Source organism: Macaca fascicularis, chromosome 8 (genome assembly GCF_037993035.2).
Source record: "Macaca fascicularis isolate 582-1 chromosome 8, T2T-MFA8v1.1".
NCBI classification, from domain to species: Eukaryota; Metazoa; Chordata; class Mammalia; order Primates; family Cercopithecidae; genus Macaca; species Macaca fascicularis.
In genome coordinates, this window is record NC_088382.1 from 22,894,194 (window position 1) to 22,912,860 (window position 18,667).

At 43.4% G+C, this 18,667-nt stretch overlaps 1 protein-coding gene across 6 annotated transcripts in view; it reads left to right on the forward strand.

Moving 5' to 3' along the window:
* The first annotated feature begins 469 nt into the window (after positions 1-469).
* Positions 470-18,667, forward strand: part of INTS10 (integrator complex subunit 10) — a 35,289-nt gene continuing 17,091 nt past the window's right edge. For 3 of the 6 annotated variants that reach the window (XR_012417118.1, XM_005562719.5, XM_005562721.5), the window contains exons 1-12: positions 470-711; positions 1,311-1,378; positions 2,600-2,703; positions 3,405-3,544; positions 5,784-5,865; positions 6,650-6,790; positions 7,226-7,397; positions 8,155-8,324; positions 9,774-9,907; positions 13,615-13,768; positions 15,525-15,607; positions 16,656-16,808. Coding sequence is in view for 4 of the 6 variants with exons in the window: in XM_005562719.5 (XP_005562776.1) it covers positions 583-711; positions 1,311-1,378; positions 2,600-2,703; positions 3,405-3,544; positions 5,784-5,865; positions 6,650-6,790; positions 7,226-7,397; positions 8,155-8,324; positions 9,774-9,907; positions 13,615-13,768; positions 15,525-15,607; positions 16,656-16,808 (1,530 nt within the window). In the remaining 2 variants the exon portion in view is untranslated. Of the gene's footprint in view, positions 712-1,310; positions 1,379-2,599; positions 2,704-3,404; positions 3,545-5,783; positions 5,866-6,649; positions 6,791-7,225; positions 7,398-8,154; positions 8,325-9,773; positions 9,908-13,611; positions 13,769-15,524; positions 15,608-16,655; positions 16,809-18,667 lie in introns of all 6 variants that reach the window. The other 3 variants (XR_012417117.1, XM_005562718.5, XM_005562720.5) reach the window with 1 other exon arrangement.

Consider the following 18,667-nt stretch of genomic DNA (forward strand, 5'->3'; position numbering starts at 1 on the left):
CCGGCCCGTGTGGTGAGTGCTTTCCGCCGCCTCCCCCACACTCTCTGCTGTTCCTCTCAAACTTCTTCCCAGCCTTCCACGCCGCGGGGACGCCCAGGGACCGCCCATCCCCCGGGACCGCCCGTCTCCCCGCCCCCGCCCCCGCCCCGCCCCCGCCCCCGCCCCCGCCCCCGCCCCCGCTCCCGCCCCCGCCAAACTGAGCAAGCCCCAGAGAGGATGGAAATGGCGAAGTGGCCTAGCGCTTGCCCGCTCCCGCGCATGCTCCCTGACTTCACCAGGGTCACGCTGCAGCCCGCAGGAATGAAAATCCACTTCTCCACATTTTGGAGGTGACCTGGAAGCGGTTCAAATGCTCTGGCTTCTCAGAAGAGGAGGGGACCGGGCGGTAACGGGGAGCCAAGGGGAGGCGACGGCTCGTAAAACCCGGAAAAGCTTTCCCGATCCACTCTGCGGGCCTCTGAGCGCCTCCAGACATGCGCAGTAGCCTCCCCCGCGGTGGCGGCAGTGGATGCCGTGGCGGCTGAGTGTCCAGAGCCGGACGTTCCGGCCGCTTCGGGCTGGCGGCTGGAGAGCGCCCGCGTCATGTCGGCCCAGGGGGACTGCGAGTTCCTGGTGCAGCGAGCCCGGGAGTTGGTGCCGCAGGACCTGTGGGCAGCCAAGGCGTGGCTGATCACGGCCCGCAGCCTCTACCCCGCAGACTTTAACATCCAGGTGAGGTCCCGGCAGTGCATGCGGCCGCCCTGCGGGGAGGTGCGCGTTCCGGCTGCCCGGGCCCAGAGCTGCGCCTGCCTGGAGGCAGCCGCCTCCTGCCCGGCCCCCTCTTTTCTCCCCTCCCCCTCCATCTTCTCTCCCCTCCCATCCTACACCTTGCTCCTACACCTTTCACCCGCCTTGCTCCTACACCTTCCAGGAGCCCTCTCCCCAGCCCTTGAGAGACGGCCGACCCCGCTTGAGGTCGGGTGCGCTTGGGTCCCTGGGGCCCTGCTTGCCATCTGGCCTAGACAGCACATGATCGCCACTAGCAAAAGGCCATTCGCTCGTTCATTCATCATAATGGCAGCAGTTTGTTCAGTGCCAGCGACTTTGGAAACATTATTCCACTTAATCCTGGGAGCCTGAGATTGCAAGTGAACCCCAGGGTCCCACTCTAAGCCGAATGACAAGGCTGCCATATATGTGGCGGTGTGTCACCAGGCGGAGCTTCACTCGCAGGGCCTCCCTTCCCGCGGGAGGGCCAATAAGAGATGCTGGATGAGCTGGGAGCCTTCCAGTCAGGGGTGAATGACCAGGGTACCTGATGTGTGTTGCAGTATGAGATGTACACCATCGAACGGAATGCAGAGAGGACCGCCACCGCCGGGAGGCTGCTGTACGACATGTGAGTGGGACGCTTGTCATCACTTTTATTGCACTGCATCTCTCCATGAGGTTTTGTTTCTGTCTGCAGAAGTGGGAGTTGGGGGAAGATCTTCAAGTTCATCTACATCTTCGATACCTAAAGCAAACCTAGTAAGGAGTCCAGGTCTGCCATAAATTGCTGACATGGCTTTTGCAGAAGAGTTTAATTGTTATTCTTATGTTTTATCCTTGTTAAAACTTCTGTTCCATAATTTATTCTAGAAAGAATATGTGCTTATTGCAAAAATTCAAACACTACTTCTTATAGAGATAAAAAAGTGAAAGTGCCTCCTAAACTCAACCAGAATTAAGTTTTGTAGGCAGTCTATCTATACATATATACATAATACATAAATAGGTTTTTGGGGGGAAGAGGTGACAAAAGTGAGACCATACGACCCTTGCTCTGCAGCATGCTTCCTTTACTCACTGTAATGGATCCCTTCCCATATCAGTATGTGGAGATCCACTTCATTTCTTTTCATGCCTATGTAGTATTTCATAGCCACTCTTTTCTTGGTAGACATTTAAATAGATAGTTTTAAATTATTTGAAATTGTGTTCAGTGTGTCAACAATTTTGTAGTCATATTTTGGTGTTTTTCTGTGGAATAGATTCTAAGACATTTTCATAGTTAAAGGTTATGCGCATTTGAAAGTTTGATACACTATGAAATTACTCTCCAAAACGGGTGATCCCAATCTACATTACCACCAATGGTATATAAAGAATGTGTTTTCCCATGCCCTTCCCAACATTGGATATTATTAGTCTCCTTTTAGTTCCGACCACTGTGATAGGAGAAAATGGTATCTTGCTATTTTTTAAAAAAATATGTACTACTCGTACTAAGATTCAGTATTGTTTCAACTGTTTTCTTTGGCTGTGTGTATTCTGTGATTTGCCTTTGCCTATTTTTTCTTTCGAATAGTTTGTTTTATTCTTGTTGACTTTTAGGATTTCTTTCTATATTATGGTTACTTGTCTTTTCACCTATAAATCCCACTAAAGACTTATGTGAGTACTCTCATTTTTATAAATCAAGTAATTCTTATTTTTACATTTTTATTTTGGTTTGTTTTGGCACGTCTAAGCATTCACTTGGAATAAAGGAAACTTTTTCACCAAACGCTAATGTTTTTTCTTTTGGATACTGTATAGACTTTGACATTTTAATTTAATGTATTTACTTTAAAAATAGGTTTGTGAATTTCCCAGACCAGCCGGTGGTGTGGAGAGAAATCAGCATTATTACATCAGCATTAAGGAATGATTCACAGGACAAACAAACCCAATTCTTAAGAAGTAAGAATAATGGTGTATAAGTTACCATTTCTGGAATACCAAATCATAGATAGTAATTTCACACACACAAAAGTCACACCTGGGGTATTGATAACCATATGTATGTTTTATTCTTGGCAACCAAAGTCTATAATAATGTCACTCAGTTCCTTGATTTGCTTAGAACCCTTTAAGCTTCTTTAAAGGATATGGATTTGTCAGTGAGACAAGGAATTAATTGTATATATTTTTAACAGGTTTTACAGTAACCAGATAGCAGCTATAGATTAACCAGCTCTCCACAAAACAGGAGAGAAGCTTTTAGTAATTTAGAAGCTTCCTCTTTAAACTTCTCCATGTTGCTGTCGTCAATCAAAGATTTCAAATTCTGCGTAAAATAGAAGTAGATGTTTAGGTCATTTCAGCTTCAAAAAGCACATGCTCTCTATCTCAGCCTGCAACAGGCATTCTTGTGACCATTCACATACGTCATTGTTTTTTGAATTTGATCAGTCTTCCAAATATTTTACCATTATTCAGCAAACATCCTGTGCCAGATACTATTGGCCCCAAAAGGCTGCCAGGTTGTAGGTAAAACTTAACCACATTGATTTCACATGTAGTGTTTACTGTTCTGTAGATGAAAATGCCTTACTCAGCACTTTTGCTGCAGTCTTTGCTGTCCGCAAGAAACTTTTAACAGTGAAATATGTTTCGTACAGGTTTATTTGAAACTCTGCCTGGTCGGGTCCAGTGTGAAATGTTACTAAAGGTCACGGAACAATGCTTCAACACGTTAGAACGATCAGAAATGTTGCTTCTACTTCTGAGGCGCTTCCCTGAAACGGTGGTGCAACATGGGGTGAGATTTTATTCTTCCCCTTCTCTTAATATAAAATTCAATGGGTCATCAACAGATTCATCGGTATGGTGAGGAGCTACAAAGCATAAGTTTCTGAAGAGCACTGGTGAAGATTGAACTGAAATAAAAGGTTCTTTGTTAGTAAAGCTAAACGGACATTCTTTTTACCAAATTTTATAAGTTTCCAGGAGAAGCTGTTTTATCAGAAAAGTTACCAAGCTCTGATAGTACTATTTATTTGCAATCCGTATGGTAAAAAGTAATCTTTTTCCATTGTATTCTACAATGTGCTTTTGAATTTAGGGTACAGTTTGTAGTCTTTTAACAGATGCGTTTTTCCTGTGCTTCTGCCCTATGGAGACTGTTTTCATTCTATTCCTGCCCTTCATCTATAATAATTATTGAGTGCTACTGGCAGGCATGGGTAAGTGCTAGGTATCTCCTATCTTCCTAAACCCCCTGAAGTAAATAGTATCCCACTTTACAGATGACGAAACTGAGCATTTCATGTTTTAGTAACTTCCCATAGCCAGTGAGGTGTCAGGAGTCAAACCATTCATTCGATTGGTTCATACTCTGTGGCTTATTCTTTCCCATGCCGTTTTTCTGGCATCTGGCCCTGGTTAATCATTTCCATACCGGCTTGTGTTAGTCTGCGAGGGTTGCCATAACAAAGTACCACAAACTGGGTAGCTTAAAACAACAGAAAGGCTCTCACAATTCTGGAAGCTAGAAGTGTAAAAGCCAGGTGTTGGCAGAGCCATGTTTCCTCTGAAGGCTCTGGGGAAGGCTCTTGCTTTGCCTCTCCCTGGCTTCTGATGGTTGTCAGTGCTCTTTGGCATTCCCTGGCTGGCAGCTGCATCACTCCTCCAGTTTCTCCTCCATCATCACATGATCTTTCTTTTGTGCCTGTGTCTTTACATGGCCTTTTTTTGTTTTTTGTTTGTCTGTCTGTCTGTTTTTGAGGCAGAGTCTTGCTCTGTTGCCCAGGCAGCAGTGCAGTGGCATGGTCTTGGCTCACTGCAGCCTCTGCCTCCTGGGTTCAAGCAATTCTCATGCCTCAGCCTCCTGAGTAGCTGGGATTACAGATGTGTGTACATGGCCGTGTTATAAGGACGCTAGTCACTGGATTGAGGGCCTTTCTAATTCACTATGACCTCATCTTAATTAATTATTTCTACAAGAGCACTTTTTTTTTTTTTTTTTTTTTTTTGAGATGGAGTCTTGCTCTGTCGCCCAGGCTGGAGCGCAGTGGCCGGATCTCAGCTCACTGCAAGCTCCGTCTCCCGGGTTTACGCCATTCTCCTGCCTCAGCCTCCAGAGTAGCTGGGACTATAGGCACCCGCCACCACGCCCGGCTAGTTTTTATTTTCTATTTTTTTAGTAGAGCCGGGGTTTTACTGTGTTAGCCAGGATGGTCTTGATCTCCTGACCTCGTGATCCACCCGTCTCGGCCTCCCAAAGTGCTGGGATTACAGGCTTGAGTCACCGCACCCAGCCAAGGGCACTTTTTTTAAAAAAAGTTAAGATATATATGAGGTCACATTCTGAGTTTCTGGGGGGATATGAATTTGGGAGACACTGTTCAGCCCAGCACACTTTCTGGTCATAACTGTGACCTTTAACCTTCTGTGTGATGTTACCTTTTGCACTTTTCCACTCCTATGAGGCATCCCTGTGTGGTCACAAGGAAGCTGATACCAATGTCTTGGTGGATTTGGGTAAGGGACTATCTACTATGCTAGGGCATCAGCAATGGAAAGGTAGCCTTAAAACTCTGACCTTTCTGCCCAGTCTACGCCAGACTGTATGACTGGCTACTCCTGAGAACTTATCTTGAACATGATACGTTTTGTCTATATTGATACATCTTCATGTAGAGAATAAACTCTAGTTTCTTTATTTCTTAGAAAATCTCTGCCTCCAGTTCCAGTGCTTCCTTTACATTTCTATAGACATTTTGTTAATTCTTGTTAATCGTTAATTAGAATTTTGCTAATTCTGAAGAGAATAACCAAGACAGAGTGGTCAGATGTTCAGGTGAATTTGGCCTTCTAGGGTGTGTGGCTGGTGCATTCTTTTACTTTCTAGTCTTTAAAATGTGATTATTTGTTTCTCAGATAAGTTTGATTACACAAACTGTGATAAGCAAAAAAAAAAAAAAAAAAAAGAACCCATTACTTCATATAGTTCTGACAACTTACGCTGTAACACATTTAAATGATTAATTTTGAAATAGGTTGGCCTTGGGGAGGCACTGTTAGAGGCTGAAACTATTGAAGAACAAGAATCTCCTGTGAACTGCTTTAGAAAATTATTTGGTAAGGAAAATTGTATTCTCTATTACTTCTATGGTAAGTTAATATGCTGGGGTAAGTGTTGGTTCAGGGATAAGCTCATATATGGAAGGCAAAGGAGCTCTATGTGTTATGGCATTTAAGTTCTTTTTTTAATTTAGAAAGCATTTTAGCTAGGCATGGTGGCTCATGCCTGTAATCCTAGCACTTAGGGAGGCTGAGGTGAGTGGATCACGAAGTCAAGAGATCGAGACCATCCTGGCCAACATGGTGAAACCCTGTCTCTACTAAAACTACAAAAATTAGCTGGGCGTGGTGTTGCATGCCTGTAGTCCCAGCTACTAGGCAGGCTGAGGCAGGAGAATTGCTTGAACCTGGGAGGTGGATGTTGCAGTAAGCCGAGATCATGCCACTGCACTCCAGCCTGGTGACAGAGCGAGACTCTGTCTCAAAAAAAAATAAAAAGCATTTTAAACAACTTCTAAACTTCCGTTATGTAAGATCTGATACCTCTGAAAGAATATGATAACTGTATATGTAAGTATGAAGCACAATAATAAAGAAGCATCTGAATTCAATGGAAGAACTGCACCCTCACCCACAGCGTAGAACTGCCCGTGTGTTTCCTCCCTGACTCCAGCTACTGGTCTCTCTCTGCACAGCACATTTTGAATACATGAGTCATAAGGGATTTTCCCCCTATATATTTTAGATACTACATCAAATGAACTCTAAAAGCTTTTGTATCTGTTGGAACTCTAGGGTAGATAACCTAATTAATTTATTTCTTCTTTTTCTCCTCCAACAGTTTGCGACGTCCTTCCTCTAATAATTAACAACCATGATGTTCGACTGCCTGCCAATTTATTATATAAGTACTTGAACAAAGCAGCTGAATTTTATATCAATTATGTCACTAGGTCTACTCAAACAGAAAATCAGCATCAAGGTAAGGAGGAATATCCTGTACTTTTATTTAAATAGGCTTTAGTAAAATTGCAAATTCAGAAACCCCTCAATGTTCTGATTATTCTCCTCTGGATACTTACCAGTTTGGGAGTGTTTCAAAAGATGGTATCTAGAAAAAAATACTAGAGTTAAAAGATGAGGCTTTTCTGGAAGCAGTGCCACCCCTTGATCAAAACAGTCTTTTGGCTGAGCTGTAACATTATTGCATGGAACATTATACATGTATCATGATGAAGTAGTGGAAATTACTTCTTGCTTATACCAGTGGCCTGTTGTCGGTCCTTGAGCAAAACATAAATGTGTTGGAATTCGGTGCTCTGTGCATTTTCATGGGGAGTCAGACTTTCTTCATCAGGTACCATGTCAACAATAAGTCATAATGTTAATTGTGGGTTCCTTTTTTCTTCCATCTCAGGTGCCCAGGATACATCTGATTTAATGTCACCTAGCAAACGTAGCTCTCAGAAGTATATAATAGAAGGGCTGACCGAAAAATCATCCCAGATCGTGGACCCTTGGGAGAGGTTGTTTAAGATTTTAAATGTTGTTGGAATGAGATGTGAATGGCAGATGGATAAAGGAAGACGGTAATAAATAGCTTATTTCCAGAATTGCCTATTGATTCTTTTGGATCCTTATAAAAATGAAAACATGCTTTTTTAAAACTATATAATGCATAGGTATAGTTTTTGGGCAAATTTTGTGACACTCAATACTTATGCAAAAGAGGATGGTTTTTCATTTTATCAAAAGATTTCTGGCTGGGCACAGTGGCTCACACCTGTAATCCCAGTGCTTTGGGAGGCTGAGGTGGGCAGATCACTTGAGGTCAGGAGTTTGAGACCAGCCTGGCCAACATGATGAAACCCCATGTCTACTAAAAATACAAAAATTAGCCAGGCATGGTGGTGCGTGCCTGTAGTCCCAGCTACTTTGGAGGCTGAGGTGAGAGAATCACTTCGCCGGGAGGCGAAGGCTACGATAGGCCAAGATCACACCACTGCACTCCAGCCTGGGTGACAGAGTGAGACACTGTCTCCAAAAAAGAAAAAAAAAAAAAAAACAGATTTCTTACTGAAATATGAACTCTTAAGACGATGTTGTGTTTGAACCTCTCCTTGCTACTTCAGAGAAAAACTACTTAGCATGTTTGTGTCATGAAATCTTGATCACTACCCTAACTCAGAAGGGAAAAGTTACCATTTATCTTGGACAATAAAGAATAGTTTTACATGCCTACAGCAACATTTGGTACATGTAATGGTACCACCAGAGCTTTCCTTTAGACTTTTTGCTGACCAGCCCAGAGTAATCGAATAAGTTTCATCATTCCTTCTTTTTTAGAAGCTATGGAGATATTTTGCATAGAATGAAGGATCTCTGCAGATACATGAACAACTTTGATAGTGAAGCACATGCGAAATACAAAAACCAAGTGGTGTATTCCACCATGCTGGTCTTCTTTAAGAATGCGTTCCAATATGTCAACAGCATACAGCCGTCTCTCTTCCAAGGTTGGTTTGAAAATTTTACAGTGTCCAAAAAGCCGGTTCATACTGTGGGGATGGTAAGGAAGATGAAAGTGCTTATCCACTATTGTTGGATCTGAATAACTGTGGGGCGGTACCAGTCCTTTTTATAGTTGGTGATTTGGTTTTGTTTAGTTTGGCTTAATTGGTAGTTTTTATGTAAGTATGTTTCATTAAAAGTTTCTATATCAAAGGGCATAATGGTACTGCACAACTAAATACAGATATCAAATGCCACTATTTTGAAAATAACGGCAGGCTGGGCATGGTGGCTCATGCCTGTAATCCCAGCACTTTGGGAGGTGAGGCCAGCGGATCACTTGAGGTCAGGAGTTTGAGACCAGCCTGGCCAATATGGTGAAACCCCATCTCTACTAAAAATACAAATATTAGCCGGGCATGATTGAGAGCACCTGTAATCCCAGCTACTTGGGAGGCTGAGGCAGGAGAATCGCCTGAACGCAGTAGGCAGAGGCTGCAGTGAGCTGAGGTCGCACCTTGCACTCCAGCCTGGGCGACAGAGCAAGACTCCATCTAAAAAAAAAAAAAAAAAGAAAAAACCAGTAGATGTAACAACATATTTAAGTAGATTTCATGAAGACATCACAATAGGCAAAGATTTATTCAGTAAAATATCCATTTTATATATAGAGTGTATGCATAAATATACTGTAGAAAATTTGAAAACTGGAAATAAGAGTGAAATCACCCACAATCCTTCCAGTGTAATACAGCATTTGTTTTTATGTATTGCCTTATAATATCACATATATTTAGATTTTGTTTGGAATTTGTAACTATAATGTAAGTATAACTTGGTAGTCTGTTTATGGTACTTTAATGACTCATGATCATTATAAAACATTTGCAGATACATAACAAATACAAAGAAGGAACTGTCACTTGTATTCCACTACTGACAGGAAGTCTTTAACAATTTGGTATACACTTTACAGTCTTTTTTTTCTGTGCATCTACTTGTTTGTTTACCTAATTGAGATCCCACTGAACATATTTTTAATGACTTTTGTCAAGACAGTTGAGTAAGCTTCTCCCTTGTTTTAAGTATCCTTTTCCTAGCTGCATTTTTAAATTATTTATTTAGTTAGTTTTTAAGTCTTGCTCTGTTGCCCAGGTTGGAGTGCAGCGGTGTGATCTCGGCTCACTGCAACCTCCGCCTCCCGGGTTCAAGCAATTCTCCTGCCTCAGCCTCCCGTGTAGCTGGGACTACAGGCGCTGCCACCATGCCTGGCTAATGTTTTGTATTTTTAGTGGAGACAGGGTTTCGCCATGTTGCCCAGGCTGGTTTCAAACTCCCGAGCTCAGGCAGTCCACCCACCTTAGGCTCCCAAAGTGCTGGGATTATAGGCATGAGCCACCGCGCCCGGCCTCCTTGCTGCGTTTGTAAGTGTTGGTGTTTTTCCCCATCCTTAGGTCCTAACGCCCCGAGCCAAGTTCCACTGGTTCTTCTCGAAGATGTATCGAACGTGTATGGTGATGTAGAAATTGATCGTAATAAACACATCCATAAAAAGAGGAAACTAGCTGAAGGAAGAGAAAAAACCATGGTAAGGCTTTCAAATATACTTATTAACAGATTGGATGGGACGGTTTGCTAGAGATGAATCTTTGTAAAATATGGCTTTGGAGCTAAATCGATAAAGCTTGGGTTTTAAAATTTTATGATATATTAATAATTACTAAGTCAGTGGTTCTCCACTGGAGGTGATTTGCCCTTTAGGGGACATTTGGCAATGTCTGGAGACATTTTTGGTTGTCACAGGTTGGTGGGGAGGGGCCAGGGATGCTGCTGAGTACTTCACGGTGTACTGACCAAAAGGTCAGTGATGAGGTGGAGAACCCACGGTATACGTTCCTTACACATGTTTTGGCTGAATGGCATTGATTCCGTTTAAAAAACAAAACCAACATGGCATCAGACCTCTAGAGCAGGGTGCAGTGTGGGGTACTGGCCTCAGAATGGAAAGCTGTGAGGTGTGCAGGGCAGCAAGAACAGCCTGTGGGCAGATGCAGAAAAGATTACATGAAGGAGGTCAACACTGAAATCAGTGCTGAAAGATGAACGGTTTTGTCAGTTGGAATTGGGAGGTAGATTTTGTTGAGAGGGAAAAGTTTGCACAAAGATGCAAGAAGCCCGAGAACGTAAAGAATCGTCAGTCCTCTAACCTGACCAAGCAGTGCCCCAAGACCGTCCCTGCCTCCCAGCCTCTGCCTGTCAAGGCTGTGCTCTGTGGTTACAGTGCTTTTCCCTCGGATCGATGCACGGCTAGGTCCTTGTCACTTGGTCCCAGCCCAAACGAGTCTCCCTCTGAGGCTGCTCCTGAACACCCATCTGAAGTAGCTGTCCGGGTCTCTTTTTATTCCTCTGTTTTAATTCTCTGCGGCATCCTCCTTGCTATCTGTGTTTTCTTGTTTATTCACTGACTAGTTTACTTCTTCACTAGAGTACAAGCTCCGTGGGGCCTAGCATTTTCTCTGCCTTGTCCTGTACCATACCCCAGGCATCTGAGTAGTGCCTGGGCTGGAGCAGGTGTGTGGCGACCATCTGGTGAAGGAGGGAATTCCCATTGGTCCCTTCTGGGTTTGGCGTGCAGGCTAGGGGATGGCTGTTTAAACCTGGCCCAGCTGTTCTTCCTTCCGGTTTTTTTTTGGCCTGTCAAGCACTCATCTAGCGAGCCCTGTTCTCATAACCCGGCCTTCCACCCAATGTGGGATTTCCATCCATTTTTGTTTTCATGGTCTTAACTGATTTCATCCTGATTTTCACTCTATCCCTGAGTCTGCCCCAACCTGATGTAGGTCCAGACCTTAAAGGCCCATGAGCTCAGCTCAGAGATATCTTGCTTTGCTCTCAGTGTTTTGTTTGTTTAAATAACCTAGCACTTAAAAATTAGAAACCAGGCTGGGTGCAGTGGCTCACGCCTGTAATCCCAGCACTTTGGGGGGCCAAGGTAGGAGGATCACCAGCCCAGGAGTTTAAGACCCACCTGGGCAATATAGTGTGACCCCATCTCTATAAAAAATGAAAAAAAAACTAGCTGGCTGGTGGCATGCCCCTGTCATCCCAACTGCTTCAGAGGCTGAGATGAGAAGACCCCTTGAGCTCAGGAGTTCAAGGTTCCAGTGAGTGATGACCACACGACGGCCCTCCAGCCCGAGCAACAGAGGGAGACCCTGTCTATAAAAATAAAATAAAAAAAAAAATAGAAACCTAGCATTTCTCATAACAATCCAGATTCCTGACTTCCTTTTTGTAGTTAGGATATCTGATCACACTGGCCCCTGGTGGTAACCCACAACTGGAGTTGGGGGGCGGCCCACATCAGTTCTCCAGCCAGCTTACATCACAGGCACGTGTGACGTCACAAGTGGCTGGTGCTGGGACGGGCCTCTCCTGTGGGCATCTGTCCCCCACTTGGTGCATTCTTGCTTCAGAGAATACCCTCAGTGCTTCAGAGTGTACTTGCACATTTCAAAATCAGTTTCTCTAAATTTAAAAACATTTGGAACTCACTAGTCCCACCAAATCTGGGGTCCTTTAAAATTCCTGATCTTATGTTGAGGCAGGAATGTTTTCCGTAAGCTGCAGCACTAGCGCCATGCATGTTTGTGTATATTAGGTTGCCATTACTAGGCAAAGAACAGGCCCCTGATGAAACAGTACCTGGCAGATAGGGTTGTGGGGTTTTTTTTTGGTAGTGACAAGGTCTGTCTATGTTGCCCACATTGGTCTTGAATTCCTGGGCTCATGCAATCCTCCCACCTTGGCCTCCAAAATAGATGGGATTACAGGGGTGAACCGCACACCTGGCCTGGTAGATAGGTTTTGATTGGAAAGGGTGTGTTTTTCCTAATGCAAAAACATTACTTAGGGAAGATAAGAACATGGAGCAGAACGGTGGGGTAGGGTAAGGCTGCCAAGCACAGGGACTAGCAGGAAGATACCAAGCTCAGAAAGTGGAGAGAAAGGTGGGCAGCGGAGGGAGGGAATGACAGCTTCCTGCCTGTCTTACCTGAGATGAGCTTGAGGATTGAAGCTTTTAGTGACAATAGTTGAGCGTATTTTTAAACGATCTTAGTGGAGTAAAGATCTGCAGGAAAAATTTAATTTGGGTCATTAAATCAGTAAAATGACCTAGGTGGACTAAAAGATTCAGAAAATTCTTAGCAAAATAAAATTCAGTGGAGCTGTTTTACCTTTACATTTTTTTTTTTTTTTTTTGGGCAAAGCATCTGACTCTACCCAGTGGTATTTCCAATAATTGCCTTGCTCTGTAGCCCTCTCTTTTCTGGGGGCTTTATATTACTTGAGATGAAAAGCAAGAAAAGTAGAAATCTGTATTGTAAAATACAGAGGGCATTATTAGGTAAGTGCAGACAAACGTACTTTCTGACGAGGACCTTGCACCGGGTGAGGAGAGCGAGAGAGGGGTGACCAGCGCAGGGGAGTCATGCGCAGTGAACCAAAGATAACTAACAGTTATTCTCTGACATCATTTCTTAGAAGACGCAGGCTTTAATTTTGTTGTTGTTGAGATGGAATTTTGCTCCGTCGCCCAGGCTGGAGTGCAGTGGTGCGATCTCTGTTCACTGCAGCCTCTGCCTCCTGGGCTCAAGCAATTCTTGTGCCTCAGCCTCCTAAGTAGCTGGCATTACAGGTACGTGCCACCATGCCTGGCTGACTTTGTATTTTTAGCAGAGACTGGGTTTCGCCACGTTGGCCAGGCTGGTCTTGAACTCCTGGCCTCAAGTGATCCATCCTCCTTGGCCTCCCACGGTGCTGGGATTATAGGCGTGAGCCTCCACGCCCAGCCCCGAGCTTTAATTTTATCCCGGTACCTGACAAACCATTATTTGGAAGTCAATTAAATCATGTCACGTATTAGAAAAAAAGAGTAAACTATAAACAGGTCCTTTTTAAGCTGTGTCTCTCAAGGTAAAAATCTAAATTTTGACTTTCATAAAATTGATATTTTTAAACTTTGCTCCAAAACCACCACAAGCAAACATAAGAATTTAGCATCAGAAAAAAAATTCACTCAATTTTAAAAGTAAAAATGGAATGTGTGAGAGTATAAAGACAAAAAAAAAATTAATTTTCAAAGCTAAATTGTTAAATTCAAAAAAATTGTATGTATGTGGTATCCTTTGATATAAAATTCATATCATGAGCAAAACTGGCAGCAATAATATGGTTTCATATATGACTATATTTATAACTGAATTAACCACGTTCTCCACATTCTTTAAGCAGAGTTCAGACGATGAAGACTGTTCGGCGAAAGGAAGAAATCGTCACATTGTAGTCAATAAAGCCGAACTTGCTAACTCCATTGAAGTGTTAGAAAGCTTTAAATTGGCCAGGGAGAGCTGGGAGTTGCTCTATTCCCTAGAATTCCTTGACAAAGGTAAGAAAGCACATGTCATTGGTGCTGTTTAATGTTTTATATAAAAGCATTATGCTACTTGAAATGTCAGGTCACTCATGGCAAATTAAGTTGATTACAGTAGTTCATGCATTTTTTTTTTTTTCTTGTTTTGAGATGGAGTCTCACTCTTTTTCACCCAGGCCGGAGTACAATGGCGTGATCTTGGCTCACCTCAACCTGTACCTCCTGGGTTCAAACAATTCTCCTGCCTCAGCCTCCCTAGTAGCTGGGATTACAGGCGCGTGCCACCATGCCTGGCTAATTTTCTGTATTTTTAGTAGAGACGGGGTTTCACTATGTTGATCAGACTGTTCTTAAACTCCTGATCACGTGATCTGCCTGCCTCAGCCTCCCAAACTGCTGAGATTACAGGCATGAGCCACCACGCCTGGCCGTATTGCTGTTTTTATCCGCATTAACTCCATTGTCTTGAAAAACTCAAAATCCAAAAACTATAGGAAGCCTATTTTCCTTTGAGTATGCTGGGTATTTTGACATTGCTTAGAAATCACTAACTGTTTGCTAACTAAGGTATTCTTTTTTTTTTTTTTTTTTTTTTTTGAGACAGAGTCTTGCTCTGTCGCCCAGGCTGGGGTGCAGTGGCCAGATCTCAGCTCACTGCAAGCTCCGCCTCCCGGGTTTAGACCATTCTCCTGCCTCAGCCTCCCGAGTAGCTGGGACTACAGGCGCCCGCCACCTCGCCCGGCTAGTTTTTTGTATTTTTTAGTAGAGACGGGGTTTCACCGTGTTAGCCAGGATGGTCTCGATCTCCTGACCTCGTGATCCACCCGTCTCGGCCTCCCAAAGTGCTGGGATTACTTTACTGCACTTTGGAATCGGGGCCCCTTATTTTACTTTTAGCCCGTGGACATTCATCCCCTGGCTGCAGTCATGTGTCATGCAGAGCCCTTGGCCAGATGTGCTGTGTCATCTTTTCTAAGTAAACTTAGCACTGTTCAGTTTCTCTTTGTTACATGTGGGATTGTGAACACATATGTGACAATTCTAGAGGGGATCTTTCCTTTAGTTAGAAATTGATTTTTTTTTAAATGAATAAAACCTTTTAGTGTCATTGTATGTTTGTTATTTTAATTAGGTCAAAATAAAATGGGCCAGGCAAGATGGCTCATGCCTATAATCCCAGCGCTTTGGGAAGCTGAGGCAGGTGGATCATTCAGCTCAGGAGTCAGAGACCAACCTGGGCAATATGGCAAAAACCCGTCTGTATAAAAAAACAAAAACAAAAATTGGCCAAGTATGGTGGCATGTGCCTGTAGTCCCAGCTATTCAGGAGGCTGAGGTAGGAGGACTGCCTGAGCCCAGAAGGTCGAGGCTGCAGTGACCCATGTTAGGGCCACTGTACTACCAGCCTGGGCGACAGAGAGAATGTCTCTAAAAATAAGATAAAATAAAAATAAAATGGGACCTTGTTTTGGGGAAAGCAAAGTAGTTTAAAAGATAAATGAAGAAATGCATGAAAAGCACGTTAAATAGTTCTTGGCACCTGGTATGTGCTCAGTAAGTTGTTAGCGTCTGCAAAATATTGCTTGTGTATTACCGATAAGTGTTGTGTGTTTCTTCTCTACTTGAAATTCTAGAGCAGTATTTTAGAAATCAAAGTCAAACTTGCTGTGCATTTTTGGTAGTTTGTGTCTGTTCTCTCTTGCTGGATTTGTTTGTTTTCTGCGTCTGCGCTACATATATTTGGTAAATTTGTTCTTGACTTCTCACTCAGAATTTACAAGGATTTGCTTGGCCTGGAAGACGGATACTTGGCTTTGGTTAAGAATCTTCCTCACCGATATGATCATCTATCAGGTAGCGTATTACACATATTTTAGGTACCTGTGTCCGTACAGGGTGGCTATGGTGGCAAACCAGCTTTCCCTTGCAGAATGCGTCATGTTCCCTCTTGGGCTAGTCTACTGCCTGCTGACACCTGTTTTGTCTTCAGTGGCTGAGGGGGTATGGTCCATTTTCCTTTCAAAATAACTCTGGGCCGGGTGCCGTGGCTCACGCCTGCAATCCCAGCACTTTGGGAGGTCGAGGTGGGAGGATTGCTTGAGCCCAGGAGTTCAAGACCAGCCCTGGCAGCATAGTGAGACCCTGTCTCTACAAAATAAAAAACTTAGCCAAGTGTGGTGGCATGTGCCTATAGTTCCAGCTACTCAGCAGGCTGAGGCGGGAGGATTACTTGAGCCCAGGAAGTCAAGACTGCATTGAGCCATGATAGCACCACTGCACTCTGGCCTGGGTGACAGTGAGACCTTATATCAAAAACAAAACGAAACAAACACTTCAAAATGACAAGCCTGTACCTTCTGTGTTACTTTTGGTATATCCAATCACACCTCTCTGTTACTTTTCGGTAAAAGAGGATTACTTCTCACCCTCCTTCTCTCTGTGCTGGTGGAGTCTGCCTGGCTGTACTGTTCTCCAGCATCTTAGACCTAGAACCGAGAGAGTCGATAATTCACGAATGAGGTGTTGTTGGAATGGGCAGGTTGCTGCTTCCATCCTTCATAAAGGAGAAGTGGTGCTTGTAGTAAAATATTTCTAAAGAAATGTTATATCCAGAATGTGCTGGGTCAAAGGGCTTGGTTATTTTCTTTAGTCTTAAGACCTAAGACCAGAAAGAAAAATCTCCATCCTTATAAAGTACCGCCATAAAGAACTCTCACCTGGCTTTAATTAAGTTGATTTGGTTCTATTGCCAAGTCTCCATTTCTTCCTCAGATGATGGAACCAAGCTACCATCTTTGTAAGTTGCTTGTTTGTTGCTTCATGAACTCTGTTAAGGGCATTTTTTAAATTTATTTTTTTAATGGCGATGTTTTTCCCCTCCTTTCTATTCCATCTTTCTTAGGGTCAATATAAAAAGGCGATAGCCAGCCTGCATCACTTAGCAGCTCTCCAGGGATCCATTTCTCAGCCACAGATCACAGGGCAGGGGACCCTGGAGCATCAGAGGGCACTCATCCAGCTGGCGACGTGCCACTTTGCGCTAGGGGAGTACAGGGTGAGTACTGCACACATGCTGGCCACAGGTGCATGGGGCCACCTGGGCTTTCTCCTTTCCTAGCGTGGCTTTTCATTCAGTGCACGTTTGTTTCAATTTGATCTTTCTGCCTAGACTTATTACTTAATCTGCTAGTGAACATCACAATGATTTTGTTTTACTTAATTTTCTCTTTACTACAGCTTCCCTGAAATAAGGCATCAGTACGTTTTAAGTTTCTTGTTCATTGTTCCATTTGTTGGAGGATTTTTCTTTTTATTATTTTTCTTTTTATTACACTCTTGCCTGTTCCATTGTACTTGGAAAAACAAGGCCATTATTAAGTGGGAAATGGAGGATTTATATTTAGCTTACTCAAATCTCAGATTCTCTCTTTAAATGGTAATAACATGCCAGGCGCGGTGGCTCACGCCTATAATCCCAGGACTTTGGGAGGCTGAGGCTGGCAGATCACCTGAGGTCAGGAGTTCGAGACCAGCCTGGCCAACGTGGTGAAACCCCATCTCTATTAAAATACAAAAATGAGTTGGGTGTAGTGGCGGGCACCTGTAATCCCAACTACTTGGGAGGCTGAGGCAGGAGAATCACTTGAACCAGGAGGCAGAGGTTGCAGTGAGCCAAGATTGCACCACTGCACTCCAACCTGGCGATAGAGTGAGACTCTGTCTCAAAAAAAACAAATAAATAAAATAAATGGTGATAACACCTGATAGGGGTATTGCAGGAGCAGATTTATAAATGAGTGTGTTTCCTCCAGGAGGTTTTGAGCCCTTCCTACTACAGGGTGGTGACTGTGTTTTTATCTTTGGACTCTCATGACACCTACCACAGTACAATAAGTGTTTTAATTTAATTAAAATGATAACCATGTTGTTGTGTATTCAAGGACTGTATAAACTCAAGGCCACAGCATAACACAACAAACTGATTTCTTCTCACCTCTCTATATGTTGTTGATCACTTTGTGATTATAAACCCTAAATTTTTTGTAACTTGAACTCTGAAATATGATTATTAATTTGTCCTGATGATCTTTAGAAAGGAACAGTTGGAGAATGTGTAGAGCATTCAAAATTGAAAATGCTTTTCCACCATTATTTATATAATTATCCATCAGTTACTTAACTCTAAGTTTTAATTAATTCCTTTTAAGAACTTAAAAGGCAGCACGTATTTACACCGACATACGTATCTCACGTAGAATTAGCTCTACCGCGTACTACTTCATTGTAGTGGGGAATATAAACTACTAAACAAGACAGACTCGTCTAGATTAAACAAGACAGACTCATTCCCTTTGAGGGCTTAGTTCCATCCTCTGAGTATATCAACTATTAGACCTATGGGCAATGTCGGACTTACCTGATTCCTGCCTTCCCGTCTTTAGCCCAGACTCAATATGTCCAGATGTAAGTGTCCTTAGTTCTCTGACTGTCTTAGTCTGCCTGGGTTGCTATAACCAAGTACCAAAAAGTGGGAGGCTTGTAAACAAAAGGAGTTTATTTCTCATAGTTCTGGAGGCTGGGAAGTGCAAGGTCAAGGCGTCAGCAGATTCAGTGTCTGGTGAGGTCCCATTTCCTAGTTCATAGAAGGGACAAGAGTGCACTCGAGAGTCTCTCTGATAAGGGCACAAATCTCATTCATGAGGGTTTTGCTGTCATCATCCACTCACCTCCCAAAGGCTCTCCCTCCTGATGCCCTCACATTGGGGGTTAGGTCTCAACTTACAAATTTCAGTGGGAACATAGACATTCAGACCATAGTACTGGCCCTTAGACACAAAACTGTCAAGTCTTCGTGGACTCCTACTCTAGCAAATCCTTTTGATTCTTCCAGTGTGATACTAATCTCTTTGCTAT